Source organism: Puma concolor, chromosome C1 (assembly GCF_028749965.1).
Source record: "Puma concolor isolate L17-30 chromosome C1, mPumCon1.1.hap2, whole genome shotgun sequence".
NCBI classification, from domain to species: domain Eukaryota; kingdom Metazoa; phylum Chordata; class Mammalia; order Carnivora; family Felidae; genus Puma; species Puma concolor.
Genome location: NC_141674.1, coordinates 55,187,996 through 55,208,228, shown reverse-complemented (window position 1 = coordinate 55,208,228; position 20,233 = coordinate 55,187,996). Strand labels below are relative to the sequence as shown.

Genomic DNA, 20,233 nt, shown 5'->3' with positions numbered 1-20,233 from the left:
CGGCTCAGGTGATGATCTCATGGTTCGTGAATTCAAACCCCGCACTGGGCTCACTGCTGTCAGCGCAGAGGCTGCTTTATATTCTCTAGCCCCCCCTCCTTCTGTCCCTCCCCGACTCATGCTCTCTCTCTCTCTCTCAAAAATAAATAAACCTTTAAAAAATAAATAAATAAATAAATAAATAAACCTTTTAAAAAAGAGAGAAATTATGGCACATTTCAGGGAGAATGTTATTCTCACTATTTCTTATTATACAACATCCAGAGACCTAGGGTTGATCTGGGGCAGCCATCTTTTGGTAAGTTCTAGGGCAGCTACCTGGAGAACAGGAAGAACTAAACTCAGTTATGAGAAACTCCAGTTGAAGAGGCGATTTAGAGGTAATGACCCTGAAGAGCTATTCCTCTCACCAATCAGCTGGGAAAACCAAGAGTTTACCATGAACAGATGTTTGTATCACATATGCACCCACAACATCAAAATTTAAAAAGCATATTTTCACAAGCTTTGGTATGGAGAAATGGAAAAGTCTGAAGATTATTATGGTCTTGCCTCTAGGTCAATGATGAATAAAAAAGACTGGAAAACTGGGGTGTCTGGGTGGCTCAGTCAGTTAAGCGTCTGACTTCGGCTCAGGTCATGATCTTGCAGTTTGTGGGTTCGAGCCCCACTTTGAGCTCTGTGTTGACAGCCTCCCTCTCTCTGCCCCTCCCCCACTCATGCACACTTTCTCTCTCTCAAAAATAAACATTAAAAATTAAAAAAAAAAAAGACTCTAGGGGTGGCTGGGTGGCTCGGTTGCTTACACATCCGACTTCCATTCAGGTCATGATCTCATGGTTCATGGGTTCGAGCCCCACGTCGGGCTCTGTGCTGACAGCTCACAGCCTGGAGCCTGCTTTGAATTCTGCGTATGTGTGTCTCTCTCTCTGCCCCTCTCTCTCTCTCTCTCAAAAATAAATAAGCATTAAAAAAAATTTTTTTAAAAAGACTGTAAAACTAACAGGAAGAAAAATCCTTCAGGGTCATAATTCAACCAGAACAGGTGCTTATACTGCAGAGTGGTTATAGCAATGGGCTCTTTAAAGGGCTTCAAGAGAAAGGGAGGCACTCTCTTTTCTTTCAGAAAGTTTTCTTAAAGAGTCCTCCTTCAGAAGCATAACATAACAACATAGCAGTTGCCACATTGGGATTTGGTTGGCATTCATGTAGGAGATAGAGCATCAAGATTAGGAGCTTTCTAAGGAATCTGGGAGAGTCAAAGATGGATGGTATCCAAGATATGAGTGGCCAGCCCCAGAAACTACTCAGATACCAGGTCAAAAACGAAGTAAGCTGGCAGGAGTCAGGGAGCACAGATGTAGAACAGTTCTAGGCAACTAACCAAGAACACAGTCAACAGACATTTTTGGAGCACCATGTAACAAGTTCTGGCAAAGCTCACTGCATCCAATATATACAAGCATGGGGTGTGTGTAATATCAACAGTGGCCACAGCAATGATAACAATAACGATAACAATAGCAATGATCAACTGAACACAAAGGACATACAGTAGTCCGCTCTCATCCATGGGGCATACCTCCCCAAACCCCCAAGTGGATGCCTGAAACTACAGATAGTACCGAAGAAACCTGTAATTACTGTTTTCCATACATATACATACCTATGATAAATTTTAATTTATAAAGTAGGCACAGTAAGAGACTGGCAACAATAAAAATAGAGCAATTGTAAGAACATGCTATAATAAAAGCCACGTGAATGTGGTCTCTCTCTCAAAATATCTTACTGCACAATACTCACTCTTCTTGTGATGATGTGAGATGATAAAACGTCTACGTGATGATGAAGCGAGGTGAGTGACGTAAGCTCTGTAGGCTCTGTAACGTAGTGTTAGGCTACTACTGACATTCTGAAGGTCAGAAGGCAGATCATCTGTTGACTGTTTGACCATGGGTAACTAAAACCACCAAAAGCAAACCCACAGCAAAGGGGGAACTACCATATGTTAAAAGCAAAGTGTCGTATGATGCTTACAACAATTCTAACTTACCCTCACCTTATCAGGTTAGGTCCCATAGTTAAAAAGCTCTTTGAGAATCTGATTCAGTGCTTCCTTTATAGCATTTTGCTCATTTATAATAATTTATTTATCTGTATTAATTTAGTGTCTTTGTCACTATTCTGTAGGGTCCACAAGACCTGTGTTCATGTTTACTTACCATATGCACTGAACACCTAACACCTAGCACAATGTTTGGAGCCTTAATAAATACTTGCTGAAAATCTTGTAAATTCATGATAGATTAAAAAGCTAAGAAAGAAAGAAACAATCAACAAACACAACCTGAAACTCAGGTTTGCCCAAATGCAAACAGCCAGTAAGTTGCAGAGGCAGGACTTGAACCCAGGTCTGTTTTGACTTCTAAGCCTGAACACTTATCTCCTATATCGTAGAGGTAATTAGAAAAGAAAAACAGAGTCTTTGGTATAAAGAAGAATGGAACAGGAACAAGTCCCACCTACAGGAAGCTTCATATATTTTCCTCTGGGTTACGAATACATTTCAGAGAATAGATTGAGCCCCTGGAGGTAGGAGGAGGGGAGCTTCGTTATGAGAGACAGTAGAGGTCTCTTTCAATGGAATTTAGCGAAGACACAGGTTTTAATCGAAAAATTTGTGGAGAAAAATGGAACACGGAGAGGTCAACCTCTGTCAACAGCAAGATCTCTTACATACTTCTATCTTTTCCATCTGGCTTAGAGGGAAAGAGCTTCAGTGATGAAAGCCAGCCTAATAAACTGGCTGATTCAGTATCAAAATGACTATCAAATAATTGAAGTGCTTCAAAGCCATTTAAAAACAAGTACATGAGAAAAAAAGCACATGATATATTCTAAGATTTTCATCGTTTTTACCTGTCATCATGCCTCTGAAAAAATCTAACATCAGAACCATTTGGGTTAGAAACAGAGTTCATTCAATAGCTCAATTAAACCATCCCCTGAGCCCTCAGACCTCAGCAGTGACAGTGCTGAGTGGCTTAGGGGAAGGGCACCACAATCCCTTTCAATCTCTCTTAGCTTTCCAGAAAATTAACATAACAATTAAATAAAGTCAGAGTAGTCATTACTCAAACACAGATTCAAGACAACCTCCTCTCAAAACAACATTTAAAAAAAAAAAAAAAAAACCAGAAGGCCATCTGTAGCTATTCAAGTCCATCCAACATCCAAAGTAATTGTTTAAAGATGCAAATGGAAATATGACTTCTCCTTAAACCCCTCCAGTGGCTTTCCATTGCCTCCCAACCAATTCCAGATCCATCTCCATTGCCCACACAGCCCTGCTTGATCTGAATCTTGCCCTCCTTCTCTCCTGCTTCCCTCCCCTCCCTTCACTGGTCTCCAGCCACATTAGCTTTTCTTTTGTTCCTTGAGCTTTACCAAGTTCCAGGCAGTTTTTTGGCCCCAGCAGTTCTCACTCCTGAAATACTCTGCTCCCAGATCTTCTCACGTCACCTCGTGAAGAAGGGTTAGCTTACATGCCTTCCCTGACCACCTAAAACAGCTTTCACCATGACTCCCACTCTTTTCATGATTCTGTCTTTTTTTTTTTTTTCATTGATTTTACCACCATCTGAAATTATCTTGTTTATTCATTTGGTTTGTGAGTCTTGTTTCCTCAGAGTCGGATGCAATCTCCAGGAGAGCAAGGGTTCTAGGTGTTTTGCTCACTTGTATCTCACATCTAGAACCATGGCTAGCTCACAGCATTTCACTGCCACTGAAAAACTTCCTCTGTATCTTAGCCAAAATTCATCAAGGCAGCAAAAATCTCTACTCTTCAATCTGCCAGCGTGAAGTGGGTTGCCACAAAGATAGAAGATGGCGGAAAACACAAGAAATCCAGATTACATAATTTGATCTGGCAATTAGATTGCATGGATTAGACCTTGCTGAGATTATATACAGAACTATATTTGGTTTTGCAACTAGGCCAAGATAGATTTCATTCGAACACACTTTAAAATGCATTTTAAATTGTTCCACTGCATATTCATTATTAGAAACATTATTTTTACCCGGTTTCACAAAATTCTATGTAGCTTTTCCCATTCAAATAAATAATTCATCAAATGAGGAAAGGTGTGCATTCCTAGTATCCAGGAATGAAGAAAATCATTTGTATGCGTGAAGGGTGGAAGTTACTGAGAGAACAGTTAACTGTAGTGGGGATACATCCAGAAAGCCTTGTAATAAGAGCTGGGCATTTGAAAACTGGTTAGCACCTTCAAACTTATTTAACCTAATGTGAATTTGAAAACAGTTTCCAAGATACTCAACATAACAACAGCCCTAATATTACTTTATATTTACATGTAAATTTACTGCTTTTAAAAGTACTTTCACATATATTTTGTGCTTTGATATTTACAACCAAGTGAGAAAGGCAGGGAAACTCATTTGCGATCCCACAGATGGGAAAATAGAAGAGATGGGGACTTGCCTGAAATATACAGCCAGGACTTTCAAAGAGGACATAAAAAATCAATTCCTACCCACCTGGTAAATTTTTGGCCTCATCCTCATAGCTAATAAAGAACGGTGCCAGGAGATGTTAGAATTTTTTGAATTAAAATCAATTTCTCTTTCTACTACTTTGCTTTCTCTCCCCAGTGTTAAATGACTTGTCCAAAGTCACTCAGCTGGCTGGAGCAGTGTCAGGACTAGAACCTAATGCAGAACTCCTACCACCTCACAGGGCTATCTTATTAAATGAAAATGAAGAATTCACGACACACCACATGACTCATTAATATGAGCCATTCTAGCTCAATATACACATCAAGCTCCAGCTAACAGTCTAAATGTCTGACAACAGGGAAATCATAACATAAATTGTGATGCAATGGCATATTCCACAACCGGTAAAAATAATGCTTTTGGAGACTACTTCAGGGGGATGATAATGATAGCTAACGTTTCTTGACTGAGCGTTTACTCCGTGCCAAATACTGTTCTTTATGTATATTATATACCACATATATATTATATGTTATAAAAATAATAATAACTATGTACAATATATTAAGTTCATCTAATCTTATCATAGCCTTTCCAGATAGGGATTATCTCATACAGGAGAAGAAACTGAAGCACAAAGCGCATAAATGAGATGCCTAAACTGACACAGTTGGCAAGCATACAGAGGTCAAGGGTTGCAGCCGGGAAGTTTGCTTCCAGATCCTACACTCTTAACAAATATACACACTGCCTAGGACAGTGGTTATAATCTAATGTCAATTGTGAAAGCTGTGTCTGTCTGTGTGTGTATATATACACATGTATGCGTATACATGTACAGGTCAAATTGGGTTCTATGACATAAATATTGGTTTTGCATGTAAAGCTATTAAGAGCTAGCATTCATTGAGTGCTTACTTAATAAGCCAGGTAAATGCCAAGTGAAGTCCATATGTTATCTTATTTAATTTCCCCACGTCTTATGAAGAAGGTGTTATTTCACCCTCTTGACTGCTAATATCGCTGAGGCTTGAAGAGCCTCAGATTGTCCCCAAAGTCCATGTTCTACACTCGCCAAACTGCGGTTCATTATTCCATAATAATGCGATAATCGGTCATTTCAATTTCTTCTTTGTTATCTTCCTATTTTCTGAGTTTTCTACAATGAAACCTGGTCTCTCTCAAAATGAAAGCAAAACAATTAAAGCAGTCAGGCAGATTGTGTGAGATACTAGATCAACTGCATGCTCCTGAACCAGAATGTGGCTCTCCGCCAGAGTGACCCTACACAGCAGATGGGTGCTCTGGGGAGAGGTGGGGGCTCACAGTCCTGGGGACTGCCTGGCATCCAGGAACCATACTGGTGCCTTCAATGTTCCCAACCGAGTAACATTTCATACATCTTTACTATGGGCCAAATATTGCATATTTCCCCCCAAAATGTGATCCCTCAATAGCATTCATGCATTCACTGGATTTTTATTGAGCACTTACACATGCCACACATTAAGAATACAAAATTGAATGAGACACAGTCCTTGCTCTGGAGGAGTCCTTGGTTCTTGGGGGAGGAACAAACAAGGTAGGTATATAACAGAAAATAGCAGCTAAGATTTATTGAGAGCTTAACACTTTACCTCAAGACTGTAGCATCAACCCCTACCTGCCAGTCTGATCTACGGATTCTAGACTTGCAATGCCAGTCCCCACAATCAAGTGAACCAGTTCCTTAAAAATATCTTTCTCCCTCTGTCTCTGTCTCTCTCTTTCCTTCTCCCTCTCCCTCTCCCTCACCCTTTCCGTTTCTCCTTCTGACTCTCTCTTTCTTGCTCTCCCTCTCCCTCTTAACCTATTGGTCCTGTATCTCTGGACAACTCACTGGCTATAAGTGCCCTTTCTGGTTTAATCCTTATGACCTCATGTGCTCAAATTACCCGTCAGAAAGTTAACTGTTATTATCACTTCCATTTTCTAGATGAGGAAGCAGGTGCATTAGCTTCCCAAGGTCACATACATGAGGTTTCACCTAGGTCATTCTGACTCCAAAGCCAGTGCTCTTAAACCTTCTGATATGTGGCTTTGAGGGGCAAGAACCAAGAGCTAACTGAACTCAGGGAGCACCTCACTCTCAATGTGGGGGAATGTGTGAGGCTTCATTGAAGAGGGGCACTTCTGTCTGACCTTGAGTGATCAGAACAGACTGCGACCTTGCAGAAAAGGGAAAGAAGAGCATATACAAGGGAAAGAGAAGGACAAGGAGCTCCCCGTCTGGCTGGCACAGTGGGATATGAGCAGATAAGGCAGCCTGTGTATGAAAGTGTTATGCCGCACACCAGGGCATTTGCACTTCGTCTTAGAAGCATGGGAATAATCAAAGGCAAGTGGGGGAAAGTGATGTCTTTGATGGCTGTGAGAAGCATGGATTGGAAGCACCAAAGTCTGATCAGGGGTGGTAGCAGAGGATGAAAGGGAGAGAGCCGAGATCTTTTAGGAATGATAATCCACAGCTCTAAAGGGCCTACTGTTGTGAGGCAAGCAGGAAGGAGAAATCAGGAGTGAATCCAAACACTGACTGTGGCTTAGCTACCTGGTAGTCACAGTTCTTTGAATTGGAGAAACAAAGAGGCTAAGAAAAACTTGCTGATTAGAGTCTATAGAACAGGAGTAGGGTCCTACCTGTTATAGGGCTTGCAGACCATTTTCTACCACTGCTACCATACCTAGTGCTATGAGCAATTTTTCACATGTCATTTTTCAGTGATACACTAAGGGCATCTGTAAAGGCTGACTGCACAGCGAGACCACCTACATTCCTGTTTTAGTCATTGTTTTTCGACTTTGGGAAACTGCCCGTGGTAGGGAAAGCAGTGTGATATCATCTCATGTGCCAATTCCAAACAACTGGCAGGGGCAGCCCAGTATATGATGTTGAGATAGACACTGAGATAGATGTTGAGATAGAAAAAAATGGATGAGGGGCTCAGGTCATGATCTCGCGGTTTGTGAGTTCAAGCCCCGCATCAGGCTCTGTGCTGATGGCTCAGAGCCTGGAGCCTGTTTCAGATTCTGTGTCTCCCTCTCTCTCTGACCCTCCCCCGTTCATGCTCTGTCTCTCTCTGTCTCAAAAATAAATAAACGTTAAAAAAAAATTTTTTTAAAAAGAAAAAAATGGATGAGATTGGTTGTGATGTCTTCCATGGTCAAGAAAGGGGTAGTGTAGCCCGTGGACATCGAGAATCGAGGGTGATATAGAATATGCTAGTAATTAACAGTATGGTGAAGAGAGGAGAGAAATCTGTAGGCCTATCTGCAAAAGAGGGTGCAGCGATAATCTACTTGAGAAGTAAAACAGCAAGCAGGAATACCTAGCCCCTGAATGCTAAGAAACCACATGTAATAATCAATCTGAGAGAGAATGATCTGAGAAACTAACTGGCATATGCACCACACTTCTGCAGATGTTTTCATATTTATTATCTCATTTGATCTTCACAATGACCCTACGAGGTAGGGAGCCGGCATTATTCCCACCTTACAAATGGGGATGCAGAGGCCAAAGCAGTTCCAGAACTCACTCAAGGTCACAGAACTAGTCAGGAGATCCAGCCCCTTCAAGTCCTGGTTCTTCCCTCGACACAGCGCTGACTCACTGACATCAGATGCATGAGACATGGAAGCACAGGAGAAGAGCTATAAATGGCCACATTGTGTGTGTACTCAGGAGAGCGGTGGACCCTGGGGACACATTCATTTGTGTGTCTTTGGGCAGTCACCCAACCAGTCTCAGCACCTTTGAATGTGAAAGACACCATGGGTTCCAAGTCTTTGTCTATTCACATTTTTGGAATCATTACTAAAAAAAAAAAAAAAAAAAAAATCAACTTTGACATGTCCTCTTACGGGTAAGTTATTTCATTTGGTTTTGGTTTCCTCAGCTGTAAAATGAGGTTGGACTAGATTGGTTAATCTTCAATGGCAGCACACACCATCATGTTTTCCTGATAATGGTCAAGGCTTTCACAGAATGTCAGTGAACACCGAACTGTCCTTCTCAGGGAGAAAGGGCTTTTGTTCATAGCGGGAGCCAAGCTTTTTGATAAAACGTTGTGTAGAAGGTAAGCTGTGAAAGTTTAGAGTCTGCTGGCTGGTTGATATCACATTTCCCTCCTCATCATAAAATTCTGGAAAACCAGTGAGGGTCACTGAAAGGAGCTCACTGGGATGAAACACTTCTGGGTTAGGTGATCTTCTTCAAGCTGATGGCTGATCTGAATGATCATAACCTGCTGATAAAATTACTCTGCTTAGTACTGAAGAAGGCTTTTGAAATAGTGTGTCCAATCTAGTCAATCTGTTGTTTGCTTGTCAGCCAGAGACCCAGGACAAACAATTTCAGGTGTGAGCAGGTAAGAGTCAAGCATAGTAAATAAATGCTGGTTCTACCACTTGGTAAGATGGTCACCTTAAGCAAGTCACTTAATATCATTGGGCTCTACTTTCTTCCTATTTGAAATAAGGGTGGTAATACCTATTCTTCCTACCACACAGGGATGATGTAAGAATAAAAAGCATATGTACAACAGTGTGTGACAATATTGTACTGGACCCTAAGCTTCTGAGGACAGAGACGACAGCTGCCTTTTTTCGCCTGTCATATTCATAGTGCCTAGAATACCTGAAACTAAGAAGAAAGCTCCTGATTTATCTGCCGAATAAATGAAGCATTTTGGAAAGTTTGAAGTGTATGCAAATGTCATATAATCTTATGACAATGTCCTAAGTGAGCACAATATTTTACTCATTATACTGTTTGTTAAAGATATGTACCATGAGTCACTCTGCATGGTTCTTTTTAAAAATCCTAAAATACTAGTCTCGATTAAAAGAAGGATTTGATATGAACAAAAAATACAAATGATGGTCTTTTGTATATAGTCAAACATTTCTGAACTGATATGTGATTTTGATTCCGGGGTCACCCTTGTCATGGGACCATTTCTCTTGTGTGGAAACGTTCAAGCCTAAAGTTGGAGCTGAACACTCAGCTCTAACTCTGGGCTTGGAACCATGAGCTAAGGTAAGAGCATGATATTCACCCATTTACTTTAAAATGTGGAAAGAATGAGTCCAAGAAGCACCACAAAACCAGTGTCAGAATGCCAGGCTTCTGAATTCCTACCTGTCACCGGACACATGGATAACACAGGCTCATGGTGACTAATGCAGAAGGAAGCAGGCCTTACTACCACTGAAGATTCATGAGTGTCTACTTATATATATTACCCCTAAGTCCCTCTCTTGAACATCTCCCTCCCTATCCTTGCTGGTCTGCCCATATTCTGAGGCCTTTGCACATGCTCTTCCTCCTTCCACATTGGATTGTTCCTCCAAATAATTAAATGGCTGCTCACTGCCTCTGCTCCTTCACGTCTGTGCTTATATGGCTTCTCAGTGAGGCCATCCATTACCACCTTATTTACGATAGCAACCCTCTCCACCCCACTCCTTCCACTACTTCCTCCATCGCCTTTCTCCACTCCATTCTTCTCCAAAGTTCTTATCCCCATCAAATGTACTCTGTGTTTCATTTTATTTCCTATCTCTCCCGCACTAAAAGGAAGGTCCACATAGGCAGGACTTTGCATCTATTGTTCACTATTGAACCTCTAGCATGTGGAACAGGGCCGAACACCTAGTATGCATTCATATAATTCATGCGATTTCTGATGAGTACACGGCAAGTAGTTCTATGCTAGGGGCTATAGAAAAGGGTTGCATAACTGCACTTTTGTCTTCCAGTACCTTAAAGGTGCAAGACCAACTTGTGGCATACGTGCGAGGAGCAGCATCCAACAAAGGAGGAGGAGTATCCAACAAAAGGAAGATAGTAATACATTTCAATTACGTTTGTGTTAGGGACAAGTATATTTTGAGATGGGAGGAAAAGGGGTCAATCATTCAGTGTAAACCTTGGAGACAGTAAGAATGGAGACTCCAAGCCATTCAATGAATGCCAGAAACTCTTAGAGCTAGAAGTTCTAGAGGTAGGCAGATCAATTCTCTTATTTTGTTTGCAAGCAAACAGAACCCCAGGAAGTTACAGTAACCTTTTCAAGGCACACAGCCAAGCAGTCACAACACTTAAGACTCAAACCCATGTCTGACTTCTGGGTCCATGTTCTTTCTACAAAAACAATCCACTGCACAAATTCAACGACCATACTGAGTTTCCAAGAGTAATGAATTCTCTGATCAGGAATAATTTGGCATTTGAAAAACCTCATATACCATAAGACACTGCCACTGCTTGCACAAATGTATCATACAACATTCCACTCATTTATATTCATTTATTTATTTAAAAATACTTTGCCAAATTCCAAGTCAAACTCTAGCTCCAGGAGCCAGGATCTTCAGATTTGGTCATAAACCAGAGAAAAGCAAAGACTGCCCAGGAAGAGAAAGATGGGGTGGAAGAATGAAAGAGGAGAGCGAAAGGCAGAAATAAAGGAGAGCAGAAGGGAGAGAGAGAAGGAAAAATATGTACAGCATATTGACAACAGTGATCCTGGGAACTTCTTTGAATGGCTGTGCTATAACTTGCCTCTTTGTATTATAAAATCATTTCTTTGGAGCTAATCACCAAAATAATTCAAGCTCATGCATATATTGTCAAATGGACTACTTCTTTTCTTTTGCTTCTCAAAATGTATTATCTGTATCTCACAATATCCTACTTCATAATACATTGCTTTTTCTCATTTCATGTTGCTTCTCCAGCAAGAAAACAAGTTTGAGTATTTATTTTTCTTACATCCACTATAATGCACCAAATAATACCTTACAATGTACCATATGAAGTCACTGGAGTCATTTATATCTGGTTTTACTCATTTATCCAATAAATAAACACACCAAGTGTCCACTGTGTGTCAAGAACCAAAGATAAGGAGGTGAATATGATAGACCAGATTCCTGCCCTTGCGGAGCTTAGCTCTGAGAAATTCAGCCCATACACCATTAAATAATGATGAATCATAAATACATCTCTGAGGAGAGAGGGTAGACTGGGATGCACTCAGTGGCCCAGGTTGTGTGTTTGAGAGCTTGGGATGACAGGATGGTAGGGAAGCCCTCCTGAGAAGGTGGCAGTTTTGCTAGGACCACAAGAAAATTGGTCACTCCATGAACTGGCAAAATAGTGTCCTAGGCAGAGCAAAAGCCCTGAGGCAGGAAAGCATTTTTTCTAAACACTCCGAGAGTGGCGGTAAGGCATGCAATGAGCTTGGAGAGGCACAGTGGGCCAGAGTGTGCAGTCTCCAGGATGCAATGAATTTTAACAGAAATGAGAAGATAGAGGAGTTTTTCTCAACAAGGAAGTGACATGATATACGATATTTAAATAAAGATTCTAAGTATCTTTGTGACATTCTGTGGATACACTTAAATGGCATATATGTTCCGAGAAAGGGGACTGACCCCTCTCCAAGCCTAAAGCTCCATCCCCAGGAGCCCTGTCCCTCTAAGCAAACCATTCTGTGCCCGCAGAAATATTTGGTAGTCAGCAGAGAAATTGGTTAGACCCAGCCCCTCTGCCACACACCCACTTTCTCCTTAAGGGGATCCTGCCCCCAGTTCCTGTCTATCTCCTTATTCAGTTCATTATCCTCAGGGACTTTTTCAGACACGTGAGCCCAAATCCGTTATAATCCCTTAAGCGTTTTCTCCCTTTCAACTCCTGTACCATCATCTCAGTAAATTCTCTCTCCCTTTATTAACTCCATTTGTGAGTTTCCATAATGACATTAATCACAGTTCAACAGCAGTATATATGATAAAGTTGAATTGAGAAAAAGTAAACCACAAGTATGGAAGTAAAATTGAACATAATTGAAAATCCAGTTTCATAAGTCTCTAAAACTTCTGAAAATATACTTAAAAACTACCTTCAAATTCTCCCTCCATCTCATTGTCCTCTAATTAGACCTTCCTTTTTACAAATAGCAACATTTAAAATTGAAAACACATTTAATTCCATGGTTCTCTTCTGGCTACTTACTGCAGTATCAGTACTCTTCTTCACACATTTCATTGCAAATATTTAGTATTTCAACTGGCTAATGGGTCAATAGCCTTTGAAGGACCAGTGTGGGAATCTCATCATCATATGTATCATTATCCCTATGAGAAAATTTGTTTCAAGTGAGCAATTCATAAACAAACTTTCAGGAACATAAAAGCTGTGAGCTGGTGACTTCCTGCAATTTGTTTATTTGAAACATGGATAACGTATGGGTCAAATCCAACAGAAAGATTTACCCAGTCTTCTAGAATGGTTTAGCTAAGATAATTGTTTTAAAGCTGCATATTCTTTGTAGAGATTTAAAGTTGATCCCTGGAGTTGTATGGGAACTTATGCATATAAGAAGGCCCTTTCTAACACCGAACCTTGAGGAAGGAGAGAAATTACATGAACGATAGTCCATGTATTAGAATCTCATATGCATGCTTAAGATTTTCCAAAATAACTTCACTATTTCTGGGAAATTAAGAGAATTCCCTTTAAAACTTCTTAGCTAACTAGAAAATGAATAGTTCCAGCTTGAAAATGTTTTGTTCCTTTTTGATCACATCAAAGAATTTTCCAAATAAATAAAACTCTATTTCTAGACGGAGAAAAAAAAATCTACTATTATAAGGTTCATTGCAACAACAGAAGCTCAATTAATCTACAATTGTTCAAAATTGTCTAAACAATAATTTTGGAGATTAAAGGCAATAATGAGGAATTAAAAGGCATCGTCCTGTGAGTATTCATATTTAAAAAAAAGAGAGACAGAATATACCACAAAAGAAATCAAGTCCTAGTTTTCAATTAGGTTACGATGCCCATCTTGATACAAATTTTAAAATGGTTCCTATTGAAATGTTATGAGGGGTCAAAAATATGAGCTTTGTTGTTAAATGAACTTGGGTCCAGAAAACTCTCATCTCTATTTATGAGAATTCAGGAAAAATGTGTATTATGTTTTCTGAGGTAAACACGCTGGAGGTAAACACGCTGGGGGCAAAAAGCCAGGTGATGATGCTGGTTCATTGTTTTTCCTCTACAATTCAAGGAGGCAAAATAGATAGATAGATAGATAGATAGATAGATAGATAGATATAGATAGATAGATATAGATATAGATATAGATATAGATATAGATATAGATATAGATAGATAGATATAGATAGATATTTGACATAATAAAGGAATCTCATTCATTTTATACCATCTATTAGGCCTTGAATTGATTTAAAAAACACAAACTTGGGTTCAAATTCCATTCTGCCATTTTTCTGCCTCAAAATATTATTTTTTATTTTTCCAATTTAGAAAAAGAACACCAAAACTACTGCATGCAGAATACACTTATTCACAGGTTATTGTGAATAGTAAATATAATAAAATTTATTAAATCAATTATATCCAGTAAGCCATTAACAATATGCTTGTTAATCTCAAAAATTGTTATACAGGATGAAACCACTGGTGCCCAAACATTTATCCTTCCAGTACAGTACCTAAGAACCTGACCATGGAACTAAAAACAAGTACTTTTGGTGCAGTTCTTCAAGACAAGGGACAACTTCCCAGGCTGCCCTACAAGTAAACAGACTTCCTAAGAAACCCTGACTTAGCTTCACTTATCTTGGAAGGGGTAGCTAAAATGGTATTTTCAAACTTTAATAATAATATGTGAAAACAACAGAATCCTTGATGAGCTGCCCAAACCACATAGACCGCATTGTAAGCTTAACCCATGCATGGCCTTTAAGCAAATAACTCCCTTTGCTCACCCTCCTTCCCTTCACATTCATACCATGGAAGGCTCCATATCATGTGGCATACTTTAGGAAAGACACAACTCAATACCAACCACTGCCGAAAAATAAAGACTGCAGGAATCAATGAATCAAATATAAAATTAAAATGCATGTTTTTAAATAAAAATATTTGAAAGGAATCATGGGGCCACAAACTACTGGTAACATGTTGGAGGCCCCTGTAGAATTACTTCACTACCTTATATGACATTAGTATCACTGTGGAGGTAGTAATGTTCCTCATCTATGACCAGAATTTCTAATAGGCATTGGATGAATGGAGCTCATATCTTGTTCCATCAAAACAAGAACACAAACCTAAACTATGAGCCATTCTGAAGACTATTTGTTTACTCCTGTTTTACACAAAGTAGAGAAGTGGCTTTGAAAAGTTGCCATGGCCATGCTTTCCTGAGCAGCAGACTAACAGACTCTGGTGAATATAGAAATATATATACATACACAATGTAAATGTAGGGTCTCTCCCTTTCTTAATAATTAGTGTTGATAATGTAGTGTTAATAATGTAGTGTTGACGACTACATGTGTATAACTCTGTGTGTGTGTGTGTGTGTGTGTGTGTGTGTGTGTGTGTGTGTGTGTGTGTGACAGGTACTAGTTGAGGAGAGACACAATTTTAACTATCTTAATGTTGGGTGACACATTCTCAGAGCCCACTGATGTTTCAGCAGAGGGCTTCCATGACAGGATTTAGGGTGACTTTTAGGGGGTTCCTTATCTTTCCAAGGTTATTGTGATAGATGGAACAACCTAACTTCCTCTAGGGGTGAATTAATGGATATGATAACTGCTATGCCACATCTTCAGAATAAGAGCTATTTGGAGGTGAAATTCTGGGATGCAGTATCAGAAACAGGCATATATTGCCAAAAAGACTGGCAACTAAGTGGAAATGCTATTGCCGGGCAAATTGATTTCTGGTTAAGATTCCTACCTGCCTTTCTAAGGTCAGGAACCATTAAGATAATAAGTCTTGAAAAGCATTTAAGTAGGAACCGTGGGTAGATACAAATTATTAGTTTCATGTAAATTTTGAAGCCAATGGGAACACTTGTCCATTTCCTTTTGCAGGGATCTGATGGAAGGGATCCATAGTGTCACCTCTAATTCACAACAGTGCTAAGATAACATCCTTCATTAGATCAATCTGGCAAACCCAGAGCAATAGTGCTAATTCAGCTCCTACACACGTCTTTGTTACAGTTCTCATTTCAGTTTAGGCAGCTCAGATAAGCTTATCATAGGGCTTTGAACGGACATTCTGGGATGGCAAAATAGACAATATTTCCAGGAGAGTCATTAACGAGCATCAATAAATACGACTTCCTTCAAAAAGGACGCTTGAACTCCACAGTTTGCAAAGCAAGAAGTAAAAATGAATGATCTTCCACTCTCATGTGTAAGATTCAAACCTAATCAGAAGGTATGCAGATTTCTTTTTAAGAGATACTGCAACTGAAATTTAGCTGGAGAAATACAGTACCTCTGTAGACAAGATTTGTTTTTGGTTTTGTTTTTGTTTCTGAAGAGGGTAATCCACCTGAGTTTAAATTGAAAAGTGTATCAGTAATACACTTTCTGTTCGTCTTGTCTTGTTATTCAAAGATTAAATTCATTTTGAATTAATGAAAATGATTTAATCTTAGAGCATTAGTAATCTCAGTTTATTTAGACCAGTATTTTAAAGAACTAGCTTGAGACCAGGCTCCGTAATAAAACGATACCCAATCTCTCTTTTAAAGCTATTTTCTAAAATCTGTGGGCCATGACTGTAGAATTCTTCACTCCCCAAAATTACATTAACAATTTTTGACGTGATAACAGAAAGAGCAAAAAGAATTCATTTCTGCCAAATTAGTGCAGGCTACACGACTGCTTTTTGAAACCATCCTCCTCTTATTCCATTTTGGTAAATTTCTAAGGAATGTTTAAAATCTGTAGGACAGACCTTGGCTTTAAGAGGTGGCCTCTCTGCCATTTTCATGGCTGATTTGAGACCCATTATGCACTCGATTCTGCATTGTGAAATCCAGGCTGGGGACAAATTTCTGCCTGTCATCTTAGGAAAGGCCAGGAGTTTTGCACCATCCTGTAGTGTGAAAACAAAATCAAAGCCGGGGTAGGGCTGCCTGCTTCTTTCTTAATCAGCTTGGTGCTTTTTTGAGGCAATCTTGGCTGTCACTGTCTCAGGCTTGGAAGGGTAATTTAGCAGAACAAAATATAGTTTAAACAACATCTCCCCAGGGAAAGTTCCTTCTTATACTCAATATTGAATGCAGAAAGGTAATCAGTAAGTAATCATTTGGAGCTTGGCTAAGAATCATTGCATGGAATGCATTTAGGAAGCACAAAATTCTTTTTTTTAACCTGATAACACCCTGGACCCAGGGCTAAGAGGCGCAGATACTTTCCTCATATTGCTCATTCTGTTGCAATGGCATCCCCATATAACTATAGTTTATGGACCAAATTTGCTGCACCTCTCACCCCAACAATAAGATGTAAATTGCAGAGATAAAAATATCTTACAAAAATTAAGAAAAAAATTTTTAAACAGTTCACTGAAAATGACAGCATGGATAACTCAGTCAATGACCTCTCCTATCTAATGTCAATTTCAGAAAACAAGTTTCCATTGTAAATGTTTAATCAGTGTAGTCCCAGGAACCCAGAGCAGAAAACCTTATCTTCTCTCCCAACTTATTTGCTCTGCAAGCTCTTTCTTAGCTCTATCTCAGCTCCCTGGATGCACTTTAGTTTTTTTGTTTTGTTTTGTTTTGTTTTGTTTTGTTTTGTTTCCTCTCAAAAGAGCTGGGAGCTCTGTAGGTTCTGAGCTAAACAGAAGCCTTGTGGTTTGATTCCATTAGTCTGAGCCCTGGTCCGCTGCAAGCAAACTGCAGCATTTCTGCTTGCAAATCCTGGCAACCAGGTTCTAGACCAGCCACCGACACAGGCTGCACGCATTCTTCAACGCTGTTCTGCCCAAACCTTGCCTGAAGCCAGTCAACCACAGCAGAAAGCATCCTACCTTCCATCATGGTGGCAGAATTGCATTCCTTAATTTCCAAGGAGTCTGAAAAACACAGGAGGATACGATTCCAGGTCCCAGCTAAGTCCTCACGACGCTGCTGCCGAGAGGTCTGCTCCGTCCACTGCTGAAGCCAAATGAGACAAATGTTAACCCCAAAGATAGGCCATGGATGCTGCTGGTGCTGCTTCACCTACAGGCTCCCAGGAAGATGCTGCGAGAGAAAGGGAGAGGAACAGCAAGCCGGCGGAGCTGCACCGCCTGCGCTGCCTCGGCCAATCCCTTCAGCTCTGGACCGCGTCACATGGTAGCCAGCCTGCATCTCCTGACACAATACCCCGGGAGAGCACACAGAACCTATTTTCCGTCCCTATTCCCCTCCACCCCCACCCCTCCCGCTTGGCACCCAACGCACAGCCCCTTCCCCACCTGGTGACGCACTTCCCCGCCCCTCCTCTTCGTCTTCTGAAGCCTATTGCAGCGGCTGGGTACCCGAGATTAATTATCAGACGCTGCCACCTTAACGGGGACTCGGGCATGAAAGGAGCACCTAAGTGGCTCTCTGCGGAGGGGATTTTTTTTTTTTTTAAGAAAAACTTAATTCCCTGCAGTCTGATGTCTTAGCTGCACACTTTTAAGCTTCCATCCCCGTCTCCTTTTGCCCTGAAGGAATTCCACATTTTCAAATGTTACTGTCTGTGGCCTCCGCACACGTCCGTGAGTCAGTCAGTCTCTCTCTCTCTCTCTCTCTCTCTCTCTCTCGATCTCTCTCTCTCTCTCCAACCTCCCGCCTCTCTCTGTCTCTTTCAAGAGAGAAAAATCAATCCGGCTGACGTCACATTATAAGCAATTATCCCCAAAAGGATGATGCAGAAGAAATTTCATCCCAGCTGCCTTCAACAGAGCCAGGGAATTAATCGCGCATGACATGCCCAAGGGCTGGGAACTGTCATTAAAACAAAGAAACAAAAGAACCCACCCGACTGGGGCTCTGGAATCAAACTGGCAACGCTTGAGATAATTTCTGGGGCGGGAGGCGGGAGAGAGGGCAGCAGGCCGGGCGGCCCGGCCCGCGCCCGACGGAAGACAGCTGTGTACGCCGCTTGTTCCAGAGGCAACCGGGGCGCGCCGCCGGCCGGGACCCGACCCCGCGGCGCCGCCGCTCGGCTTTCCAGTCCCCGCTCCGGGCCCGCCGCGCGCCTCCCCGAGGCCCCGCGCGCGGGCGCCGCCTCCTTCCCCAGGTGGAGCGGGGCCGTGCCGCCAACTGCAGGCCCAGTAATAAGCCAACTTTCTTCTAAAGGACACCGTTTTTCGCCCCGCGCCTCCGGCATCTGTAACCGCCTTCAAGCCCATTCGTTCGCCCCGGTGGAAATCCGGAGGGAAGCAGTGGTTGCCGGCTTCTGGCCGGATGGGTGGGTGGAGCCCAGGGTTTTGCAGCTTCCAGGGATGGGATCTGGGTGCCTGCGGGCTGCTGCCTAAGTGGGAAGGGTTATGGCACCCGGGCTGCTTTGGCTGAGAATCTGTCACCTGACTAGTCCCCAGGGACCCCGGGAGCCTTTCCGAAGGCCTCGGGCCCTGGGGGCCGGCGATCTTCGGTTCCCTTCTAGTAGGCTCTGACAGCTAAGGAAGAAGCAGGCAGCGGCACGTGGGAGGGAGGAGTAGGAGGAGGGGAGTTCAGAAGAAAGGGAAAATCGTCTGTAGAACTCTAGGGGACAACAGCAGAAGTGGTCATTTCTCCAATCTAGCACCAGGATTGGGAGAAAAGCCATAACATCACAGAGCAATGTGCATCAGATGAAATAACTTTAAGAAGTAAGATCACCACATGATCAATGTTGAGTCTCTGATGCTACTGTTAATCATTTATGTCATAAACATACCCACGAACTTTTAATATTGCTTAGCCCTTGACATAGTCTAGTTCTTTCTACCAGAGCAAATACGAGGTATTGCTGGCTAAGAACTACAAAAAGAAATATAACTCAAAAAGCTGAGTGGAAGGCATATGAACAGTTAAAACAAACAAACAAAAAAACCAAAAACTCAATTCCATAGCAACTTAGAAGTTTTTAAAAACTCATTATTCTCCCTAAGAACAGATATTTCAATGGCCTTGAAATTTCAGAATGACACTCTCCAGGGAGGTACAAATACTTGTACCCTTTTCATTATATCTATGCGGCCATCGAATTTTGAAAGGGAAAAGAATTACGCAGTAAAACCTGTATTGAGGAAAACTTACACTGTTCTGAAAACTACAGGAAAAAGATTCATTGGTGTATGTGCATTTAGCCAACTTTTTTGTGGTGGTTAAGAACATGGATAAATACTGCCATCAAACAGACTAGGATCAAGTTCTGTCTCAGCCACTCAATGAGCTCTGTGACCCTGTACAAGTTATGTAACTCTCTGTGCCTCACAGTTTCCTTATCTGTGAAGTGGAGATAAAAATAACACCAAGTTCATAGGGTTATAAATAGCAGTAATAACAAACCTTTATTAATTGCTTACTATGTGCAAACACTATTCTAAATACCTTGCCAGTAAATTACTTAGCATTGTGTCTGGAGTATAATAAACCCCTCATGTTAGCGTTTTGATATTTAGTGTTACTACCACCAAAGGGCTGCCAGAGGCATCAGAGAAGTTTGTAGCTGAGAGTTACAGTACATGCACAGAGAACAACTTAGTGGTAGACCGGGTGACGCATCCAGGAGTGTAACATGTTGGAGCATTCTGAGGTTCCGAGGGACAGGTGAGTAGAAGAGAGATTTAAATCAAAGG

The 20,233-nt window shown here is 41.2% G+C and overlaps 2 protein-coding genes across 2 annotated transcripts in view; both read right to left on the bottom strand.

The window, feature by feature from the left end:
• Nucleotides 1-17,775, bottom strand: part of SGIP1 (SH3GL interacting endocytic adaptor 1) — a 206,413-nt gene extending 188,638 nt beyond the window's left edge. Inside the window, exon 1 of the mRNA XM_086717229.1 lies at nt 17,450-17,775. Coding sequence (XP_086573355.1) covers nt 17,450-17,459 — 10 coding nt within the window. The 5' untranslated portion in view covers nt 17,460-17,775. The remainder of the gene's footprint in view (nt 1-17,449) is intronic.
• Nucleotides 17,450-19,073, bottom strand: LOC147578084 (uncharacterized). Its single transcript, XM_086717228.1, has 2 exons — nt 18,429-19,073; nt 17,450-17,576 (listed from the first exon to the last, which is right to left on the bottom strand). The coding sequence occupies exons 1-2, from the start codon at nt 18,778-18,780 to the stop codon at nt 17,539-17,541; spliced, it is 390 nt and encodes a 129-aa protein (XP_086573354.1). The 5' UTR covers nt 18,781-19,073; the 3' UTR covers nt 17,450-17,538.
• Between the last annotated feature and the right edge of the window lie 1,160 nt (nt 19,074-20,233).